At 39.3% G+C, this 22,831-nt stretch overlaps 1 protein-coding gene across 3 annotated transcripts in view; it reads right to left on the bottom strand.

The window, feature by feature from the left end:
• Positions 1–22,831, bottom strand: part of LOC122492270 (limbic system associated membrane protein) — a 660,170-nt gene that overhangs the window by 42,962 nt on the left and 594,377 nt on the right. For all 3 annotated transcript variants that reach the window (XM_043595989.1, XM_043595988.1, XM_043595990.1), the window contains exon 4: positions 6,842–6,976. In XM_043595989.1, the coding sequence (XP_043451924.1) occupies positions 6,842–6,976 (135 nt within the window). The remainder of the gene's footprint in view (positions 1–6,841; positions 6,977–22,831) is intronic.

The raw sequence follows: 22,831 nt of genomic DNA on the forward strand, positions 1-22,831 counted from the left end.
AGAATAAATGAAGTTTCTTCAGCTCCTCTCTTTCCTTGCTTCCTTTGCAACCAAGCTTCTGGCAGGGAACAGGGCTTCCCCTCTGCTTCTCCACAAGAAAGTCTTACCAGGACTGTATCCTTCCTACTCTCAGGTGAGTAGGCCTGCACCATTCCAGGGCTGCTGCCATGACTGGGGAAATAAGTTGTCCACACTAAGTACTACATCTTCCCATCTTGATCTCTAACAATGGGGGCCATTGAGTCTTCCATACATCTTTACTTATTTCTCAATTTGTTCAGAACCTGAATAACTAAGTAGTAAGTTATTTATTAGCCCCTCAGAGATGCCAGCATGGGAAAAGTGGCAGCGAATAGGGTTGAACACTTTTAAGTGCACTAATTTTGGGATAGGAAGACATTGGTCAATTACAAAGGCCAAACACTCGCTTCTCTCCTTGAAAATCTAGGAAATTTCTCCTACCAAGAAAACTTCACAGATAATGATAAATGTATGAAGAACTCATTGTTCCTAATATTTCTCAGATGACACAATGGTACAGGTCTGTTCACTCATGGCTTATTGGAATGAACATTTCAAATTCATTTGTAATGAATCCTGTATAGGTGAGACTAAGAAAAATTGTTATAAATCACATTGCAGCATGCCTGGTGTAGTTAAAATACTAGATGTCCATGCTCAAAATATCATTATAATAAAAATTAAATGTGGCTTAATAAAAATGCTGCACAGAGGTCCATTGTAATCCTTTATGTGATTTTAGAGTAGCCTACAATTTTCAAAGGACTCTTCCAGTTTTCATTACTTAAAAATTCTGTTAATAAGGACTTTCTTTTTCTTTTTTTAATGTTTATTTATTTTGAGAGAAAGAGAGAGCACATGTGCAAGTGTGAAAGGGGCAGGGAGAGAGGGAGAGAGAGAATCCTAGGCAGGTTCTATGCTGTCAGCACAGAGCCAGACATGGGGCTCCGTCTCATGAACCATGACATCATGACCTGAGTTGACACCAAGAGTTGACACTTAACTGACTGAGCCACCCAGGTGCCCCAGGACTTTCTTCTTCTTATATCACTAATAACAAGAGTCTTTCGATTAGAATGAATAGGATGACAATGACAATGGCTTGGCAAACAGAGTATCATTTATTTAATCATCCTAAATTTTGGAATAATAATATAAAAAGAACAAAATTCTTAGTAAAGATCTCAATTTGTGAGCATTTACCATGTGTTAGCACTTTTCTAGGCTTTAGATGTTCTTTTTATCCAAATAGTAGCTGTTGGAGGTAAGGATTATTAACCCTAGTTTATAAATGAGAAGACAGATATACAGAGGGTTAATAACTTGTCCAAATTCACATAGCCAGAATTTGATGGAGTTTAGATTTGAACCAATGTTTTGAAGCTCATGCTTTGACCTCTCTGGGCTTCCATTTGAATGAGTTCCTTTAAAAATAAATGAATTCCTAAAATAAATAAATAAATAAATAAATAAATAAATAAATAAATAAATTCCTGGGGCACCTGGGTGGCTCAGTCAGTTAAGTGTCTGACTTTGGCTCAGGTCATGATCTCATGGTTTGTGAGTTTGAGCCCCGCATAAGGCTTTCTGCTGTCAGTGCAGAGCCTGCTTTGGATCTTCTGTCCCCCTGTTTCTCTGCCCTCTCCCCGCTCATGTGCTCATTAGCTCTTTCAAAAACAAATAAACATTAAACAAAAGAAAACACTGATTAAAAAAAAAATAATAAATAAATAAATAAATAAAAAGAAATGAATTCCTAATAAGGAAAAATACCACTTAGGGGAGCATAATGGTAGCTTAAAAAGTAAATGTTCTACATCTGCTTAATATTAAAGGGTACCAAAAATAGCAGAACATGCAGTACATAGTAGGTATAAACCTGCATTAGAAATTAGGAGTTGTGGGCTCAATTTCTGCCTGTGCCACTTAGGTTGTCATCTCCTAGAGATGACATGTTGATCTCGTGGAGCCCCTTACCTCTGAATGTAGATGATGGCCCCTGTGATCTGTCTCACAGGTTTGACGTAAAGATCAAATGAAATCATGTATATGAGAGCATGCTTAATACTTGAGGTGATTACATTTATTATTATTATTATTATTATTGAGAGAGAGAGGGTGCAAATGAGTGAAAGGCAGAGAGAGAGAGATAGAGAGAGAGAAGTGGGGCTCACCCAAAGTGGGGCTCATGTTCACTCAGTGTGGGGCTCCTGCTCACCCAAAGTGGGGTTGCGTGACTTGAACTCACAATCTGTGAGATCATGACCTGAGCTGAAGTCAGTTTAACCAACTGAGCCACCCAGGGGTCCTACATTTATTATTTTTATTACTATTATTCACATGGTAGTTTAGAAGGAAAGAGGGCTTTGGAGTTAGATCTTGGTTAGAATCCCAACTTTATCTACTATTCACAAGTTCTTTGATTTTGTGGCCAAGAATGCTTATATTCTCTAAGCTCTGTTTTTGTCCTCTCTGCAGAGGGATAATCTGATTGTCTTCCCGGGTTGGTGTGCAATGGCAGACCAAGGGGGGAGGAGCAGAAAATGTAGGCAATAAGAAAGGTACTGTCGCCAAAGAATTTAGAAACAATAATAGAACTAACCGAAAGTTGTCTTTTTTTGTTGTTGTTAAATCACCATGTTCCAGTAATACTAAACCAAACATACTAAACAATTTCAGTGATAAAGTAAATACTCCTCTTTGCTGGGGCAGGTCAGGCCCAATATACCTCCCTCCTTGGTTAGCCACTGTTGATGTGATGATTACAGTGAATCATACAAAATTTCTAACAGTCTTGGTACACTGAAGGAATTCAGAAAATTATGATTCCTGTTCACATTGCAAAATTATGGTGGAAGATTGCAGTACTCTGGATTCTTACTGAATATTTCCTCTGAAGGTCCCATAATAGAGTCATGAACATTAGGACATGTGCTTACTGAAACTATCCCAAATATAAGAATAAGCATTTCCATTGGCATGGAAAATGAATAGCTGTAGCTATGAATATCCAGAGAAAGTAGCCAGTCTGGTTCCATGTTGAGCAGTTATTTTCCTAAAGTCTCATCATTAGGTGATTTTTGAATCAAAGCACTGAAGAGTTCAGTTAAAATACATATATATTACCTGGAGACAATGGATGTCTGCAATCCCAACTGTGGACTCTATGGTAGGTAACCTCTGCCCCTCTAATAAATGGCTATCAAAGGTAAGGGTGAGCTTTAGAAATGCCAGCATCCATGTCCCTCAGCATCTGTGTTGGGTAGCTCTGGATACCAGTGTGGAAGCAGAGCTGAGTTCAAAGAGAAGTAAGTAGAGGAAAAAGTTATAGCATGATAGTGTGAACCTGATTGGAGATATAGTTGTGGGAAGGTGGAAAGTAGGAATATTAGCTGGTTAATGGGATGGAAGGAAGGTTTGAGAGCTAGGGGCAGCTTTGGAGAAGAATTTCTGCAGAAATAGGAAAAGATTTCAGTACAAGAAGAGTCCAAATAAACTTAACAGTCTGCTTTTATTGAACATTTACTATGCACAAGATGTTATCCTTAGGACATTGGGCACCAAGATGAGGTAAACCCATAAGTAGGTACTTTTAATACGCTGTGAGAACTGAAATTGAAGGCTTACACATAGAATCTGTTAGGAGAGGCTAGTTGTCCCTAGGGCTGGTGTCTGGAAGAAATTAGCAGCTGTACTGTAAGTAAGATACAGGAAGCCAGAAGTCCTGTCTATTGTACTAGTAGTAAGCTTATTTAGTTGAAGAGATTTCAGGTCAATAATTTAGCTTCTGAAACTCCAGGACCTCTTGCTACTTAGAAAATAGATTTTGCATGTCAAATGGCTATATGTAATGTTATAAACCAACTGTGGAGAAGGATTATCCAAGAGAAGCAAAAAGGAAAGACGGTAGAATCCAGCTTATGAGGTAAACAGGACACAAACTGTTGTTGTCTACAGCTCTTGTTTAGTGCTCTAGGATTTCAGTGCCCTGCAACAAATATCTGTTGGCAACTGAGTAAATGAATCAATGAAATGCTCATAGAAGAAAATTGTCAACATTGGGATTTTTTTTTTTGCAGTGGTACTCAGGGTCTGTTTCATTACAATAATCTATTCAGCCACTATTTATCTTAGCCATCCTGATCCCCTGAACTAATTCCAAGCCCTGCGTTTTGAAAAGGAAGAGGAATCCATTTAAATAATGGGACACTTTCATACCAGGTAGGCTCAGATCAAGTGATGAAGGTAAACACTGGATTTTTCACAGTAGGAACAAGTTCTGCTAGCCAGACCTGATTCTGTAATTTAATCTTGGGAGTCTTCATCTACTTAATACAACTACATTTAAATAGGACAAATTGTATGAACAGACCAACAGGTACAATGGCTAGTTGTTTTAATATAATATAAACATAGCTTATGAAGTGTTGGTAAAAAGGTGATCACAAAGGAAATTGATACTAAATATATTTTCTAATATGTGACTGATATCATTCGCAAAGTTTGGAGAAATGTTACAAAAGCAGAGTTTACCTATGAGTTTTTTACCTACTCACTCAGTAAACATTCACTTAGCAATTTTTATAAGGTCAGGCATGTGCCAGGTGCTGCTGGTTAGGACATACAGGATGTTTAAGCTCATTATAAATCTCTGTGTGATTTGTTATTAGGTATATTTTCAGAATCTTAAGGTTCTGCCTATATTCTTCCATGGTTCACTCAACACTAGGAAAAGCTCACATCTTCATAAAAGCCTTTCTTGAAAATTATCAGTATTTTCTGCTGCTCTAAGTTACACTATGGGGACAGTCAAAAAGGAGCAATGTCAGACTAATTGCGCTAATAATAATAGGGCCCAGGCGGCTGGCTTTGATCTTGGGAACCATCTGCAATGCAGACCACTTTGATGTTTCACACAATGGAAGCATAAATATTTTCTATGTACTCCATGATTGGACTTTCAGAAATCTAATTAAGATGAAGGTCAATTAAGAGAAAATGAAATCTTAACTCTAAAAGTCAGAGAAGAGGTGGAAGATGATGGCACGGCTCTGTGTACATAAAAGAACCTAACTAACCTAATTATAAACTTATATAAACACCCAGAGAAATTGCCTTTCATGTGAAAAAAAGGTCCTAAAGCATTTTATAACATTGAGATCATTAATGTGTCTTTGAAACACACCCAGCACTGAAAAAGAATGGTAATACTGGCATTTCAAAACTCTATTACTAAAAAAAATCGCAGACAGCTACAGGATAAAAGCACTTCAGAGCTCATCAGATGTACCCCTTGCTTCTTGGAAATGATTTCCATAAGTGTCTATGGCAGAGTCCTAGGTATTGGATTCTTCTAGGTATGGTGTGAAGGAGATTTCACTGTCTGTCTCAGAAGGCTGCAAGGTTAAAATAGGGCATTGGGAAATGGTGCAGCCCAGTGTGGACCAGGTCACCTTAGGCAAGTTTCCTCACCTCTTTATGCCTCAGTTCCCAGAATTTTAAAGTCAACCTAATGATATTTTTCTCAGGAGTTTACTGTGTGAATTAAATGACAAATATAAACCCATCAGTCCAGTGCTGCACGTGGTAGGTATTAAGAATTGAAAACTCCTTGTCTTCCTCTTTCTCCTGAGAGCATGGGCTTTAGAATCAAATGGGCCAGAGTCTGAATCCCTTTTCTTACACTTGCTTTCACACTGGAAAGGCAATTTTTACCTCCTGGGGCTTCTGTGTCTCAAACCCTAAAATGGAGTCTATTATGTACACCATGACAGGGACTTAATTTGGATCACTGGTATATAGGTAACTGCATGGAGGACTTAAGATAATGGAAAGGAACTTGTCATGGTCTGAAGTATATCTTCAAATGTGGGTCAATGTGATTGTGCATGTGTCTCTGTATGCCTTTGTGCCTGCATGTGCATGTATGTGTGTTATATGTGGATATGTATATATGGGTGTGTAGGGTATGTATTTGTGTGTGTGTGTGTGTGTGTGTGTGTGTGTGTGCATAGGAGGGAAGAAGTGTTAGGACATCCCTTTGTTCCTGTCACTAGCCACAATTGTGTGATGTGGGAACTTGAATTTGAGTGATGTGAAAAGTCACTCTTAACTGAACAGGGTAAACGAATTCTCTTTATTCCTTTGCTGGGTGACACACATCATATGGATCCACCCCCACCCCCTGTCTTTTGAACTACATCTAAGGATCCTTTCATCTGAGAAGTTCAAAGTATGCCCATTACCTATGCATCTTAGTGAAATCTTCGTTTCTAATGCCCATACTTTGGGACAAATAGATAACCAAATTAATTTATCAGGTATCCCTAGTAGCCATCGGGGACACGTGATATCTGACCAGCGACTTGAATTTATTCTCAAGGCCAATTAGCTAAACAGCAGAGGATAGGTTATTCCCTTCTGACAAACAATGCAATAAGATAGAAATTCCAGTTTAAGCAGATATGAATTGTTTCTTTTTCCAAGGTGGTATGACCTTGTTCTCCACAAAGACCAGAATAGTGATTGCCAGATATGCTAGTGCTGTCTGATCATGTTTTCTTAATTCTGTAGTCTGAGTAAAAGACAGACTGTATTGTTAAATGCATTATGGGTTATATTTAGAGTTGGTAGAGTTGATTTATCAAATTCAAAGGCCACGTCCTGCCCTTGGATATGTCCAATGTATAAATGTGTATCCCTGACCAGAGGCGTGTCTGCTTGAAATGCAATGTTCTTTTGCTAATGGGATCTTTAGAGCTTGCTAGTGGTGGAGGTGGGCCCTGGGCACACTGCACCTGCTGGCTTTTGCCATACTCACAGTTCACAGTGACCTTGACTTGTTTGACATCTGCTGAAGAGACTTCATTGGCAGCTTTGCACTCATATTTGCCTGACTGCTCCCTGGTGATGCCGAGGATCTCCAGATATTCTTCTTCTCCTTCAAATTCTCTCCCTGAAAAATGGAGATTTGCATGACTGTTTTTTAGGTTTACAATGTGCAGCAGAACACCTATTTTTTTTTCCAGAAGCAGAAAATACACATGGATTTTTAATACTTTGACAATGTATTTGTCGGAGGTAACGTTCCACAGAAGCGGACCCCACCAAAGACAAAGAGTCACATGAAAGTGATTCTGGAGGAAGTGTTCTCAGGAAAAACCAGTAGGGAAGTAGGAAAATGGGACCTCGATGAGAAAGAAGCCACAAGAGGGTAGAGGTCACATCCCATACAGGACAACTTGGCTTAATCCCTCAGGGAGCTCTGGGGAGAGCACATACCCCACTTAAAGTTGTCCTGACCAAAAGTCAGGAAGCTGAAGTGTTAATGCATCTACACCCATGAGGGGGACAGACATCCACCCATCAGTCATTGGTTAAGAGCTCAGAACAAAGTGGGAGTTGGGGGCAGGTGCACATGGTTGTAAGGGCTCAGAGGCACTACTGTTGAAGCACTGATATCATCAATTACACCATGCAGCAAAGCACTCTTCCCACCAGTTGTTATTAGGACAAGTGGCTTCCTTTTGAGAAACTGTCACTCTTCTCCCTTAGATTATGAGGAATTCTGTTCACAAAGGTCATGTTCAAAACCCTGTCTTGCAGTTATGGTTTCCTTGCTCAGTATCAAACTACATCATTACTGAGGCTTTCAGGCTATGGACCAGATCCATAAGAATACACTGCTGATGCTGTGCTTTGTGACAGACTGTGTCACATGGGCGTGAGTGGTAAGGAGCTCAATATCGTTGGCTTAATCAGTTAGGATTAGGGGTCTGGAGGCCTTTTTGGACAGTCCCACAAAGTTGGATGTGTCCATTTAGTAATGAAATTTCAAGATAGGCAGCCTTCTTTAACACCCCTTATGTGGAGCATAATTGATTAAATGAGTTTCTTCCTGGAGAGGGATGGGGTGGGGAGAAGAAGAAGGGGAGGGGAGGAAAGGGAAAGGGAAGAAAAGAAGGTGAAGAAGAAAGGGGATTGAGCAGGGAAAAAGGTTGGCCAAAAAAGCCAATGGACTTTAATTCTGGCTAAATTGAACCCTCCTCACCCTAGATTACAAATCCCACTGCTGTCAGGTTAAGATGGAACAGCCTGGGAGCCTGCTAAAGGACACCGTCCTGCGCCTGTGAAGAAATCTTGCTCCCGGTCATCCTACACTAAATGGTACCAATTAATAGCTTTGCACAAATGCCACAAGCTGTTTTCCTTTTCTGGAAATTCCCCAATGGCCAAATCAACATAACAGACAACTAGCACAGAGACAAATTCACTGTCTAAATATGTCAGCCAAACCTGTTAACTAGACTCCCAATAGAACATAGGGCTTCTTTGATAACATCCTATAACACAACTGTCAGCCAAGCTTCGAGTCTTTTGTCAATTGTCACTATCACTAGTACTGAGGAAACTATGCAATCTCAACAATAAAGGACAGTAGTTATATAGAAATATATGGTTCTGGTCCTGCACATTATCTAGCACATGCTTCTACTGAAAATGTTTTAGAATTAGTCTATTAAGTAAATAACTGCGTATTATCTGTAAAAGATTTTTTTCCTCTGTGTTTTCACCTTTCTTCTTCTCCACATTTAGGCAAGCAGTCAGATGTGACTTCACATGCCACAGAAGTAGAATATGGTAGGAAAGAAAACAGAAACCTTAGGAAGGGTAATAGTCCACTCTATTGGATGAGCCAGTAAGAATTTGGACTTGGAGGAAAAAAAATTCATTCCTACATACTTGCAACTATGGACTTGAGAGTCATGCCAGCTAATTGATGCTAAAATCTTGTAGCCAAATACAAATACCCTGAAGATAAATGGTAATGTTGACAACTGCAGGCCAAAATAGGTGTAAACTCGTTAAAAAATCTGGAGTGCAGAAGTGGGATTGACAGTAAGACAACATTACTGATTTTGAGAATCATGGTGGATCGTAATGAAAGGAGGGTTCAAAACGATATCGGAATGGTGTAGGATTTCTCCCATGCCCTGCCCCCACACCCATCAACCTCATTCCTGAGTAGGTACTGAGCTGTCAGTGAAAGAGAGAACAAGTGCAGTCTTCTTAGAGATGGCTAACAACACTGAAGTCTTTTTTGATTCCCATGAAATACCTAGAAATGGTGGGTAGTGAACCCTTACCTTGCAGTTTGAATTTCTGAAAGATATAAACCTGTTTCAGGAGAGGGAAAGATGACTTTTAGCAGTACAAATGAAGGCCCTACAGGTTTGGGAAGGTGGCACCTGTGAGAGTAAACATTAAGATGAACCAGAGAAAATAAAGTGGTGTTTATTGGGTTTTGGACCTGGGATTCTTACATGCCAATGTAGGTATTAATAATCCAGTTTTTCCAGGTAAGTGGATAATAAAACAGATCCTCACCAGATGAATTTTCAATCCCACATCTCCAGGAAGACTTACCCCAATACCACCTGAAGATGAAAGGGAGTTTCTCTTATGGGCCCCAACCATAAGGCAGGATGATCATTTGCTTCTCCCGTGATAGCTCTGCTCCACTCTGCTGACTGCCTCATTCCCCAGCACACACATACACAGCTGCTTCACTAGAGTGGGGAGTCTCAGTGTGCAAACCAAATACAGGCAAGAGAAACTGGCTGTTCTTCCTTCATCTAACAAGCTTGATAAGAATTTAAAATATTAAACAACACCTCTGGAACCTACTTGTCATTCTTCCTTGACCCCTTGGATCCTTCAGCTGAAACTTTTATATTGCCTACCACCTCTTGTTCGTCTATTTTTCTTACACCCACAGGAGACTTTGCCCACAACACATTATCTGTCCTATTTCACTTGAACACTTCTTATTAATCCATAGTGATCTGAGAGGAAATGGGAGCTTTTCTGTTGCACAGAATTTGGCTCAGATTAGTTGGTGGAGTTAGCTGAGCTGAATTAAGAAACACAAGCAGAAACTAAAGTCAGAGTCAATAAATCATATAGCTTAAGAGAATTCAGTATCGAAAGGTAGCTCAGTATGTCTATAGGAGAAGCTAGTATATCAATCCACTCCTTTTAATGATCCTCACAGAGTACTCTTTTACTGGGGAAGAAAAGGTATGCTGAATCTTCTGCTGTTGAAAAGCCGGATGGGGCATCTCTGGCCATGTCCTAAGGATGTATTTGCTGTGTGGAGTTATTGCTTCAAAAGAAGGTATGGCAATACTAACAGAGCTCCCAGGTGGAAACAGTCACCATGACCAACTGCAGTTTTTTGTTCAAAGCATGGAGTACATGTTGTTAATCTCGAGTCAGAATTCTAAAATGCCCTTGGATTCTCTTGCTCCTCTCCCTTTGCCCTTGTGTGTCTGTCCCCCTCAGGCCACCTTTCCCCTCCATGTTTTCAGTTCACTCTGACTAGCTGCTCTCAACCCAAGGGTGCTGTCCCCATTTCCCCTTTAGTCTCTCAACCTTAAGAAGGCTCTGGGAATGGAGTGTGACACTTAACCTGTTGTTGAGTTCTCTGCTGGAATAAAGCCCTCTGGCTACAACGTGGGCCTTCCTCTTGTTCCTATCTATTACTTTCTGCCCTTGTATAAATGTTTACTTGAAATGCAAATTTCAATATTCTGGTATTTTAAACATCTCAACCTATTTCCACAAGCTTGCTCACGTCGCCGAGTGTTATATTTATTCTGGGATCTGGTGTTTAGTTTAAATCTCCCTTTGCTTAATGTGCTTTTGTGTCTCCTGGCAATATTCAGCTACCAGGCTAAATAACTTCTCGTCCTCCTCAGTGTATGCACCTTTCAAACTCTTGCACATAATTAGCATATCCCCTCTTAGTCACTGTTTACTCAAATTGTACATATTAGTTCTTTTAATATTTCTTCATAAGTCAGAAAGAAGGGCCTAGAGCTAATGGCAAGAGGAAAGTGTTCTCTTCTGTGCTCCCTAAAGCAGAGGCAAATCAGCCAGGAATAATGCCAATTAAAGTATGCCAGGTGCCACCTTCTGAGTATAGCAGCTTTAGAGTTCTGTGCTTTGGTGAATCATGGGGACTTCAGTGTTGACTGAACAAGTCATTTAGATTTCCAAGGTCAATCAGGCCTTTGTAAGCAAGCAGCCATTTAAAATTAAATATATTTCCATGGCACTGCTCTCTCTCCCTTTCTCTCCTTCCTCTCTCTCTCCCATTCCTCTCCTTCTCCTTCCCACATACACAGACACATATAGACAAACAACTGTTTATTTACATATAACCATTCACTTGAACTTTTAGGAAACAGCATACAAATTCACTAACACCCAAATATTTGCTTACTAAACAGAGCAGGCCTATTCTTGAAAAATCTGCAGAGATGACAAGTGCCCTATTTGAAATTAAAAAAAAAGAAAGACTACTATCCTAATAATCATTATGATATTTTTCTTTTCCTTTATTAGAGATACAGGAAATAAAATTTAGAAAACTTGTTAAAATTTGAGCATTTTAGGACTTTAAAAATGTAGAATTCCAAGGGCTTATACATGTTAGGAAATGGACAAATCATTTTTTCCCCACTATTCTGAGAAGAATCTTAGTATAACATCCCTGTAGATCATTCTTTCACAGAAGGGAAGATGGGTTTGAAATGGGGTTGACATCTTCTTTGGCTCTTCTAAATTTGAATATTTACAAGTTGCTGTAAACACATTACCTTTAACATAAACACACATACAGATGAAGGAAAAGCAAAGAAGTGGAACGTGTCTTGCAAGGCATGTGTGTGTTTGTGTGGGCCTGTGGCTGGAAAGAAGAGTGAACAGGATGAGCGAAAGCAAGCTATGAACTTCCACCTCTAAAAATAAAAGAAAAAAAGGATTGCAAATCAATGATGCCATTTGAAGTTTCCTGTGCTAACTTCAAATGCTGTAACAAGTTTCTGTTCTTACAGTACGTTTCATGTTTTCTTTTCTTTTTTTTTTTTTTTTTCCCTAAGGACATACTTACCTGTTCCTGTGTTTGCTTCCTTCCCTACTTTTTTTTTTTTTTTTTTTTTTTTTTTTTTTTTTGCACATCACGTTCTACACAAACATGCTAAAAAAATGGGAGCGAGAAACCCTGGAAATATGCCTATGATGGGGTTCTGTTTATATTTCCAGCCATGTCTCTCTCTAGGTCCTTTGAAGTTTGGTTGCTCAGCCTCACATCCCACCTGAGAGATCCTTTAGTATTTGACAGTGTTTCTGTCCAAAGGGTGAAACCACTTATCCAACCTCTTACCGCCCACCCATCATGAGAGGGTTGAAGGGAGTGGTAAATGATCTGTGTCTGAAAGAAGACAGGGGTGGGGGCAGACACAGTCCTCAGAAGCAGCAATCATAGGAGAATAAAGAGACACAGGGAGGAACACTACATTGAAGAGACACAATGGTGATAAAATAGGCATGATTTTAAAGAAGAGTTTGAGGATTGGAAATGAAAGAAGAAAGAGTTCTCTAGAGAATGAGGCATTTAACTATTGAGATATTGAGCTATAAGGAAAGGAAGGGGTTGGTTACTCTGCTGGAGAAATGTTCCCCATTTGAATAGGAAGACACAACAGGGTGTGGATTATGCAAATTGGCCCCATGCCTTCTGCAGCCCTAAAGGGTGTAGTTAGTACCCAGAAACCAGAGGCATGCACAATGCCAGGAAAGATTCACAACTGGCTTTGGCTCTATGAATGAGCATAAGCCAAATGAAGAAGAACGCCCTGGCATCATTTTTCTTGGCATCCAGAGAGATCCAATTCATTATCGTTTGTATTTTTGCTTTCACATACAAAAAATCAGCTAGCTGACAGTTTGAGCTCAGCATCCAGCCGGAAGCTGCCATCTACACATCCTTTTTATTCCTGGGGCATGACATTCTGTTATTGTACTCATACTTAACCATTACTTACCTCCTATTTGGTGTCAGTTTTTAGAAACGGTCCTGCCTTTCTAAATGCTAGGCTTGGAATCAGGATTCCCTACATTCTGTTTTTTCAAGGGAAATTGTATTGATAATAGCTAATCTTCCATTGTAGGGACCACATCTGGTTTTGCTCATCATTGTACCCCTCCCTATCGTGCAGCATGATGCTGGATGCTGGAGTGCTTCAGAAATATTGCAGAGTGACTGTTGAAGAAGATGCTATTTAATAAACACATACTAGGCACTGTGCTAGGTGACTCAGATATTATCTCATTTAATTCACAATACTGTGTTAGAGTGCTTACAGATGGAAATCCAGGTTTAGAGAAGACCCTAGAGGAAATTGCCCAGGTACATAATGTGATTAAGGAGAGCGGAGGTTCGAACCGGTCTGTGGGCTTCTGGAGCCCATGTTTCTGACTAGGCATATCTACTTTTGTCGGTAGGCTGCCACGAGATGCTATAGTTAGCTGGACTCTTAGCTCTCAGAAGCCACTCTATTTCTGTCTACTGAGTATCAAATGGGAGTTTGAGAATGAGAAACTCAGGGAGTTTCCAAAGCAATGCAACTCAGTTACAGATAAAGAAAGTAAAAGATAGCCTTCAGTTTTTATAAGGGCTGTCCACTTAACTTCTTAATGAAAGAATCAAATGAAGCAATATATGAGAAAACAAGTTGGGAATTTAGAAGTTTAGCACCACCTACTTATTTATAGAGGTCCCACCAAAGCCACTGGTGCACACAAATGCCAGCAGCTAGCAAAGGAGCTACAGTGTAGAATGGACATCTGGTATTAGGAAAGACTTACTGGGAGAAGTGAGTTTGTAGGAAGCTGAAAAACACAAGCGCAGAAAACCAGGGCTGGCAAATTGTGAAAGGGCGTGGCAATCTGGTTAGCCTGCTTGAAATAGAGTTTTCCATGCAAGAGAAATGAGCATCATGCTGTGATAGCAGGACATATGCTAGGTTGTGAGGGGTGGTGTGCAGACTCTGGAATTACTGTTTGGTACCCCTGCATCTCAATGAAGGCTCAATGGAGCCTTCTGGCACCCTCAAGGCACTGATTAAAATGCCATTTTTTATCATTTGTTTTTTCCTTCCTTCTCTCTCTTCCCTTCCTCCCTCTCTTCCTTCCTCCCTTCCTTCCTTCCTTCCTCCCTCCCTTCCTTCCTTCCTTCCCTACCCCCTGCTCCTTCTTTCTTTCATTTCTGGAGAAAACATGGCATATAAGCATGGAATCCCATGGAAATTCTATTTATTTAAAGTCCTTTTTATACTTTTTATATCAATACCACTTACACTTACTATCAGTTCCTTGGTGCTGAATCCTAAAATGTTTTGTGATAAGCTGCCCTGTGAATTGCTATTGACAGTGAAGATGGTTCTTCAGGGATGACAAATAGTCATCATCAATCTTGACTAATAGGCAGTGGCTTCCTGGAGCATGATGTTGAGAAAGATATTGAGGCAGCGTCTGGGCTCAGTGGGAAAGAGTGACGTCTGTGAGGGCAGAAGAAAGGAATGTGTGACACTTACTTGGACCTTTGCTTGCCCCAGGGTCTCTTGTAGTCCATTTGAGTTTTCTTAAGTACGAACAATATTCTAATGCAGTGTGTATGTTGAAAGCTAATGACTTCCTGGGTTTGAATGCAATTGGCACCACTTGGGAAATTAGGAAGGAGTGCTTAACCTGGAGTGAAGGTAATGAGTTACATTCTTCATGTGGTTGGTATCAGGTTTTCTTGGAACATCCTGGAGAGTACGTTCCTTAGGCACCCAGAAATATGGAGTTGCTAAGAGCCTGGGGCTACATGTGGATTAAATGTGTAATATATACATTGGTGGTAATTCAAACGCTGTAGTAGAGGCTGCAGAAAGTTAGTATGATACAGCATGATGTCATAAAGCAAGGACTCACTGTCTTCATTTTTATTTTTCTAAGGGTGCAAGAAAGAATAGGCAAGGAGGTAAAACCAGAAAAAAAAGACCTCAGAAGAGTCCTTTGGAATAAAAAAAAAAAAATTCCGCAGGCATCTGTTTTCTGGATGATTCCATAAGAAGTGGATGAGGAAGACCTTAGAATTGGTAGCCAGAGGCAGCAATGCCCAAGATCTCTCAGCATTGTCGTCAGAACTGTGGGTGTTACAGGACCTGTCATTAGCGATTCTGCCATGGCTGAGGATTAAATATCAGAAGAGATGAGAACAGCGGTTGCTGTTTTCAAAAGTCACATAAATCAATTGGCATTTTGTAAGTGAATGTGTTAAACGCAGCAGGGCAACTGCACTGTGGAAGGATTGCTAGGCAGAGTTTGCGGCTGCCACAGAAGCCTTAGAAAGGTAATTAAAACAAAGCAGGCGATAACCCCATCTGGCCCTCTGCCCTTTCATTACAGGCCTCCATGTTGCAGTGACCTCATTTGGGCTCACCCCCAAATCCTAGCCTCCCTTCTTCAGCTAGCCTCACTGCTGAATGAGCTGGTCGATCCAATTTAGAGAACTCTTCTTGCTTAAAGTCAATAAATAAGTAATGAAGAGAAAAGTGGAGTGAGAAGTGGGGGTGGGTCAGAAAAGGAAATGGTATAAGCGTGAACTAAATGGATGTTCTTAGAATATTCCCATTTAACATAAGGCGGGAGGCTCAGGGCTCCACACAAATAATCATAAGGAGTCTGGCAATTTGCTTTTTGTTTTTAGACCAAAACGTATGAACCAGGAATTACCCCCATCAACACTCCATTTGGGTTGAAGCCCTGTGTGTACTAGCACCCGCCCACCCCCGGCCCCCCAATCCTGGCCCGGGCTTTTGGCCTTTCAGGGAAGCAGATGGATCTCTGTGCGAATGGGGGGCCCAGCTGCAGTGTTGGGAGCACACACACTTAGAGGCGGCGTGGGTGAGCCTGGGGGCCAGCCGGTGCCTGCTCTGGAAAGCGTTGGCTCTCCAGGGCTGGGCCCACGTGCTCCTGGAAGGCTCCGAGGCTAGTGGGCCAAAGCTTAATAGGAAAACAGCAGCGATTTGTCTCCACTGCTATTTATGTTTCAAGCTCGTGACAGGCTGTCAGTGCAAGTGAGGGTCGCTAAATTTACTGCCTTTCAGATTACTGCCACAGTCTCCGACTTGACAAGTCACTTCATTTAAAAAGCACGGCGTGAGGATGTTTCCTCTACTTCTTTTTAAATAAAAACAAAGGCACAGAGAAAGGCCACCACGGAGGTTTAAACAGATGAAATGAGGAAAGTCCACCAGACTGTCTTAGCCTGATGGGAAGGCGCTACTTTCACAAATTCCCCTTAATTAAAGTGGCAGGTTGAAGGAAAGGGGTGACCCGGAACTTCTTGGTTTGACTGATTTGTGGACTGGATGATATTTTTATGATGGTTAATAAAATGAATTTTTATACCTGTTGAATTTGAATGCTTAAAGAATATTCAAGTGCAGATCCTTTCCAAACAACTGGATATAAATGAAGAATAAAACTACTTTTTTTTCCCTACACTTCATTTCTTTATTCATTTATTTTCTGAGGTTTTTATAAACCAAAGAAGATAACTCTAGACAAATATAAAGAACTAACCATCGAGGGGGCAAAATAAGATGGGTGCCTCCAAATGCTGAATAAGATTAATGATTCAAAATATAAATTTTTAGTAATAAAAGACCTGAATACCTAAAAATATATATGCAAGTGGGTTGTGTGTCTGAATAGCAAAATGTGGCTTCTGAAGTACGATTATAAATGGCAATTATAAGAACTAGGAAGTAGAAGAAAGAAAGTTATTCTCTCATGGAACTTACATTCTCATCAGGGATAAATACAATTGAACAGCTCTGGAAGGCCTTGACTTTATTTCACATGAACGGAAAATGGATTAAAGGCTTTGCAAATTATATGTGAACTAGTTTCTGTTAAAAACTATTAATCATATTTTCATCAATGATTTTAAATGCTGCTTCTATTTACATTTTGGTTTATTTCTTGATTCTTTTCTGTTTCTTGCTTCTTTCTGTCTATGCTTGGGCTAGGTGCCTACTATTTTTATTTTTTTAATTTTTAATCTATGTTGGGGGAGAGTGGGAGTTTTTATACCTGTTGAATTGCCATAACTTTTTTTTTCTTTTTTTAATTTTTTTCTTTTTTTCAACGTTTATTTATTTTGGGGACAGAGAGAGACAGAGCATGAACGGGGGAGGGGCAGAGAGAGAGGGAGACACAGAATCGGAAACAGGCTCCAGGCTCTGAGCCATCAGCCCAGAGCCTGATGCGGGGCTCGAACTCTCGGACCGCGAGATCGTGACCTGGCTGAAGTCGGACGCTTAACCGACTGTGCCACCCAGGCGCCCCATAACTTTTTTTTCTAAGTAAACTCTACACCCAACGTGAAGCTTGAACTCATGACTCTGAGATCAAGAATCACATGCTCTACCAACTGAACCCCAGGTACCCCGTACCATAACTTTCAATACATTTTAATTAAAGCTATGCATAGTCATTTCTCAGAATTTTCATGATTGGTTCCATATATTTTTTTCAGACGAACTTTAGAATTATCTTTTACATCAAACAACAAATAAATATTCGGTTTTTTGATTGGGTTTATATCAGATTTATAGGTTCACTCACAGAGATATAGCTTTATAATCTTAATTCTGTCTATCTAGATATGTCTAGATACAGATAGATATCTGTCTATCTAGATATGTCTATCTTAAATAAGATATCTTTTATTATCTAGACTATCTAGATATGTCTATCTTAAATAAGATCTCTTTTATTATTGCTAAAATAGTGTTGAAGCAACAGGCTATCGCTTGTTGAGAAAAAAAAATCATTCTCATATTATTCACCAAAACAAATTCAGATGTGTCACATAATTTAAAATTAAAATGTAAACTGTAAGGATACTAAAAGAATAGACAATAATTTGATAAAACTGAAGAAGGTAATATCTTTGTAAGCAAGTTAGGAAACACAGAAGCCATAAAAAAAAGAGATTAGTTTACATAAAAAGTCAAAAATTTTCCATAGTACAAAACTTTCATCAACAAAGTAAATACAGAAATGACAAGATGAAAAATTTATAGTATAAATGACATAAAAGGGCCACATTTCTTCCAAAGTTGGAATTTTCAAAATCAGGGGCTGGTTTGGTTATTTTGGGAGACAGTTTGACAATAGCGACTAAAGCCGAGGACATGCATACGTTCCAGCAATTCCACTACTATGTTCAGTGATGTTCCCAGAAGCATTGGAAACACCCACATCGTGTAGAAAGTACATAAATTGTTACATATTCACATAATAAAATACCATACAGCAAAGAAAATGAATGGATGACAGCTGTAAGTGGCAATATGGACAATCTCCCAAACATAATGTTATGTGAAATGAATAAATAGAGTATAAATCTCCTCGTATGAAAATTGAAGACAAGGAAAACTAATCTATTTTTTTCAGAAATGGTGTATAGTTGTAGAATTATAAAAGTAAGCTAGGAAAGGATTATCACAACATATTTGCATTATTATCTCCAGTATTTATTAAATGCTTACTATTAAATGTCATGCTTTTCATAGATATGTATTCAGTTACTTAAGAAAATTTCATTCATGTAATGCCCTCTAGTCACTAAAAAGATATATTGATTATAGAATGCTAGTTATGGTTTATCTCTTTTGTGTTAAAAAAAGTTGTATTTACACATAAATACATATATTCATATATATGCTTTTTAACACAGTTGATTGTATATATACAGTGTCTATATAATATTAGTCTTCTGGATTATGGAATCAGAAGGGCCAGGAGTGTGTTGTCAGGGAATTTCTCTTCATTTTTTGTCCTCCTATATTGCTTGAATTTTTGACATAAATCATATGTTACTTTTATATTAAGAGTTTTTTTTTAATGGAATTGGATTTAATAACTTCAGTATAGAGGAAAGACATATTCACCCTTTTGGCTGTCTCCTCAGGGTAGGTTTCTCATAATGAAAAAGAAAATCTCTGAGATTTTTCTATTTCTGGCATAAGGAGAGAAGAATTAATACAGAAATAAGACACCGATACCAAATGACAGGAGGAATTACCAGCCAGGAGGTTGATTTATATAAAAACAGAACAATTCTCTAATTTGCTGGACAATAAAGAACTTTAGTGACTGTATGTGTGAACTGTCTGTTCTTCCCTAGCCTCTGTACTGGCTGACTGTTGCTATTGAGGAATTGTGACCTGTGGGCCCAGCCCACTCTGCCCCGGAGCACTGAGACACAAGCCTGGCCTTCCTTAGAAGTTCTTTCCTCACTATTGAGAAGGGTTTGGCCCTCAGCACTGACCCTGAAGGCAGAAGGTATCTATATGCACACTCAGATACATTTTCTTTACCTGTTCTTCACTCTGCACAGCAGTTTGCTTGATTACCCTTCCATACTTGTCACTGGCACTGAGATTGCACTCCAGTCCCCAGGTGGGGCTAACATTGGTCTAAACCATAAATTTGGCCCATCGTGATCTAGTTGTCAATGTCTCCTTTGCTCCAAGGCTGGATTCTCCTACTTGTATTTCTGTCACTGACCACCTGTTAGCCTAGATACAGCACAATTACCCAGCAATCTCAGCACCTTGCTCTAGTCGTAGGCCTTGGACTTGGATATTCTGAGAATAATCCCAACTTGAGCTTCCTTAATGGTATGAACTATAAGTCTTCCTGGAAAGGAAAAGAGGTCTGAGATGTGGGTAAAAAGAATTCATTCTCTGTCTTAGTTTGTTACTTTAGCCCAAGCAAAACTCAGCTATCTTCCTTTCTCATTGGGAACTTTTAAGTTTGCTAGTGGTTTAGGCCCTGCAGTGCTTAAAAGGCAAAAACTACGCAATTATTTACTTAAAAGTATAATATTTATAGGGTCCATATGGAGACCTTTTATAGACAGAGAGAGCAGGTGATAACCAATAGCTGTCTTGCAAAAATATCAGACTCAGTATTTTTTCCACATTATATAGCACAGTTTTTATATCTCAACCAAGCACTCACATGTTCTCAAGCATTTGTTTATAACTGACAACTTCCCAGCCCCGTGTTGAAGTCATTTCATCTTACTCTATAATGGTTGCCCACCTTACGTCTCACACCTACCTTATAAGGATCTCACACAGAATAACTATCCAGAGATTCAATTGCTAATGGTTTCAACCTAGAATATGGTATTTTGACCCTTGATAAGGGTGAAGCATATTGTTATGGACTGAAGGTGCCTGCCTCCTCCCACTCCCAAAGTGATAGTATTAAGATGTGGGGCCTTTGGGAGGTGATTAAGTCATGAGGGTGGAGTTCTCCTGAATGAAAGTAGTGCCCTTTGGGAAGAACTCCTGAGAGCTCTGGTGCCTGTTCTGCAGTGTAAGGATATAGGAAGAAGACACCCATCTATGAACCAAGAAATGGGTTCTCACCAGATACTGAACCTGCCAGTGCTTTGATTTTGGACTTCTCAGCCTCTAGAACTGTGAGAAATAAATGTTTGTTGTTTAAGCCACCTAGTCTATGGTACTTTGTTATAGTGGCCTGAACTGACTGAGACAGCATATCTACTCAGTATGCTACCATCCATTTATTTAAGAGCCTCTGGAGTCTATCCAAGGATCACGTATTTAGAAAGCAAGCCACTTGGACCATGATTATTTATGCACTTCCTAGAAATGGCTTCACTGAAGTGAAACCACAGGCTTTTCTATAAAGACTATAAAAAATTACCCTTTTGGACACATTTTCTATGTATTTCATAAACTTCAGTCAAATATATTGTCTAAAACATTACTCAATACTCTTTATAAATGCCCTCCATGTATCAAAATATTTGCAGAAAATATTTCCTTAGATGGATTTTTAAACTCTTGCAACTGTGTTTAAAATAACAAACTAGATATGTGAATCAGCATATTTTTTCTTTTGCTTTCATTTTAGAAAAATTATGCAGATTTCATGTCCAGATATAGTAATCAGCTTATCTTAGGTTCCTGTCACCATCTACTCCATTGTTTCTCAAAGTGTGATTCATGGACCACCTATATAAGAATCCCACTAGAAGCTTTTATACATGTGGATCATCAGATCCTTTCACAGATTTATTGAATCGGAACCATCAGGAATTCATGTGTTTATAAAGTTCCACAGGTGATCCCTGGGCACACCTACATGTGGGAACCCTCCACCTGATTTTAGTAGTCTGTCATTCAGGGGCACAACCCTTTTTTTCTCTCTCAAGGAGTTTCAATTAACTTTAACTGAAGAGTTTAACCTTGGCCTGTGATCAGGGATCAATCTAATTTTTAGGTCCAGGAAGACTGAAAGAGAAAAGTTAAATTCTCATAAGAATAATCAACATTCTGCACTGAATACAACACCCAATTCCCCTTCCTGAGCTAACAATTCAAACCTCCATGTGTTGGTTTGAACGTGACACTTTGTGTCACACAGAACTGCTTGCATCGCTAGCTCATTTATCCACATAGACATATTGTTTTCTCTGTCTTTACAAATGACGCTGCTTAAGTTTAGCAAAGTTAAAGAATTTTCCCAACCTCAGACAGATAGTAAATGGCAAAGCCACCATGTCTGTGTGACTCTAGTGTTTTAACCATTATAACATATTATAAAAGTTTCAGCTCTACTCCTGGTACTAATTTCCCTTGTCTACCAGTTCCAGACACTAGCTTCCTAACAAAATCCAGTGCTAACCACCTGCTGGCTTGTCTAGAACTCGAAATAAAGCCTAGATCCCAATTCCCAATTGTCTACTATCCTTTCTGTCCAGCAATCACTGTGTTTTGCTGGGCACGGTCACTAGATTTTCAAATTATAAAAATAACCAAGAATAGGTTATTACATGCAAAGTTGAACAAAAAAAACGCAAATTGCTTTTCCTATCTCCATTATGTGTGAATTTTATTATAAAATCCTCTTTGATCGGTGGATAAACTGTGAACTTGCAGAATAACAGATGGATGGCTGCTGACCTTATCAAGTATTGGAAGATCCTCTAAGAGTAAATTAATTTATAAACAGATGAGAGATTTAATTTCTTTGGATCATGTTACACAGGATTCCAAGCTCTCCCAACCCACACTCTAATAGTCTGGTTGCAGAGTTACATTGAAATTACATGTGGCCAGCATGAGGAGCAAGCAGATAAGGTGATGCAAAGCGGGGTCTGCCTGCCTGGAGAGATTTGACAGGTTGCCAGGCAGGATAAATTGCCTCAAAGAAATCAAACTTTAAAGCTTAATTATTTTCCCATTAAGACTCTTTTTGCAATGCAAATATTAATGCAAGTGGTTCTACCTTTTATCAGTTAACGTCTTAATTCTCAATTAACACCTAAGGGACTTGTCAGCCTGCAGGCAATCAGGATAGGTACTTGTGGGAATAGGTTCTGGGGAACTACAAGGACTAGAATGGAAGAAGAGGGCACTGCTAGGGATGCGGGTGGGTCACAGTTCAGATAGCACATTTTACACATCTAAATGCTCGAGGCAACTAAATCTAAACGTTCGAGGCAACCACTAAGAAGTAGTAAATACTGATACAAAATAATTCTCTTTAATATCTAAGTCTTGATGTGAAATTAGTTGTAGATACGGATAAAGAGGACGGCCTTTACATGTCATATATACACACACAAATAAGTCCTAACACACTAAAAGTCTTTCGGCCTGTTTGAGGTCATACTGGGTGGTCTTTTAAACTTGCTGATTCATATCTCTGAGAACAATAGCCAGTTCTTCAGAAGATAGTTGAGTAAATTCTGAGTAGGAGGTCTTGGAATATTTTTAATATATCACTAGGTTTTTAAATTTCCTCAGTATTCCCTTCCTTGCAAGGATTCTATACTATATGATCAAGGCTAAACTTGGTT

This window comes from Prionailurus bengalensis, chromosome C2 (genome assembly GCF_016509475.1).
Source record: "Prionailurus bengalensis isolate Pbe53 chromosome C2, Fcat_Pben_1.1_paternal_pri, whole genome shotgun sequence".
In the NCBI taxonomy this organism is placed as follows: domain Eukaryota; kingdom Metazoa; phylum Chordata; class Mammalia; order Carnivora; family Felidae; genus Prionailurus; species Prionailurus bengalensis.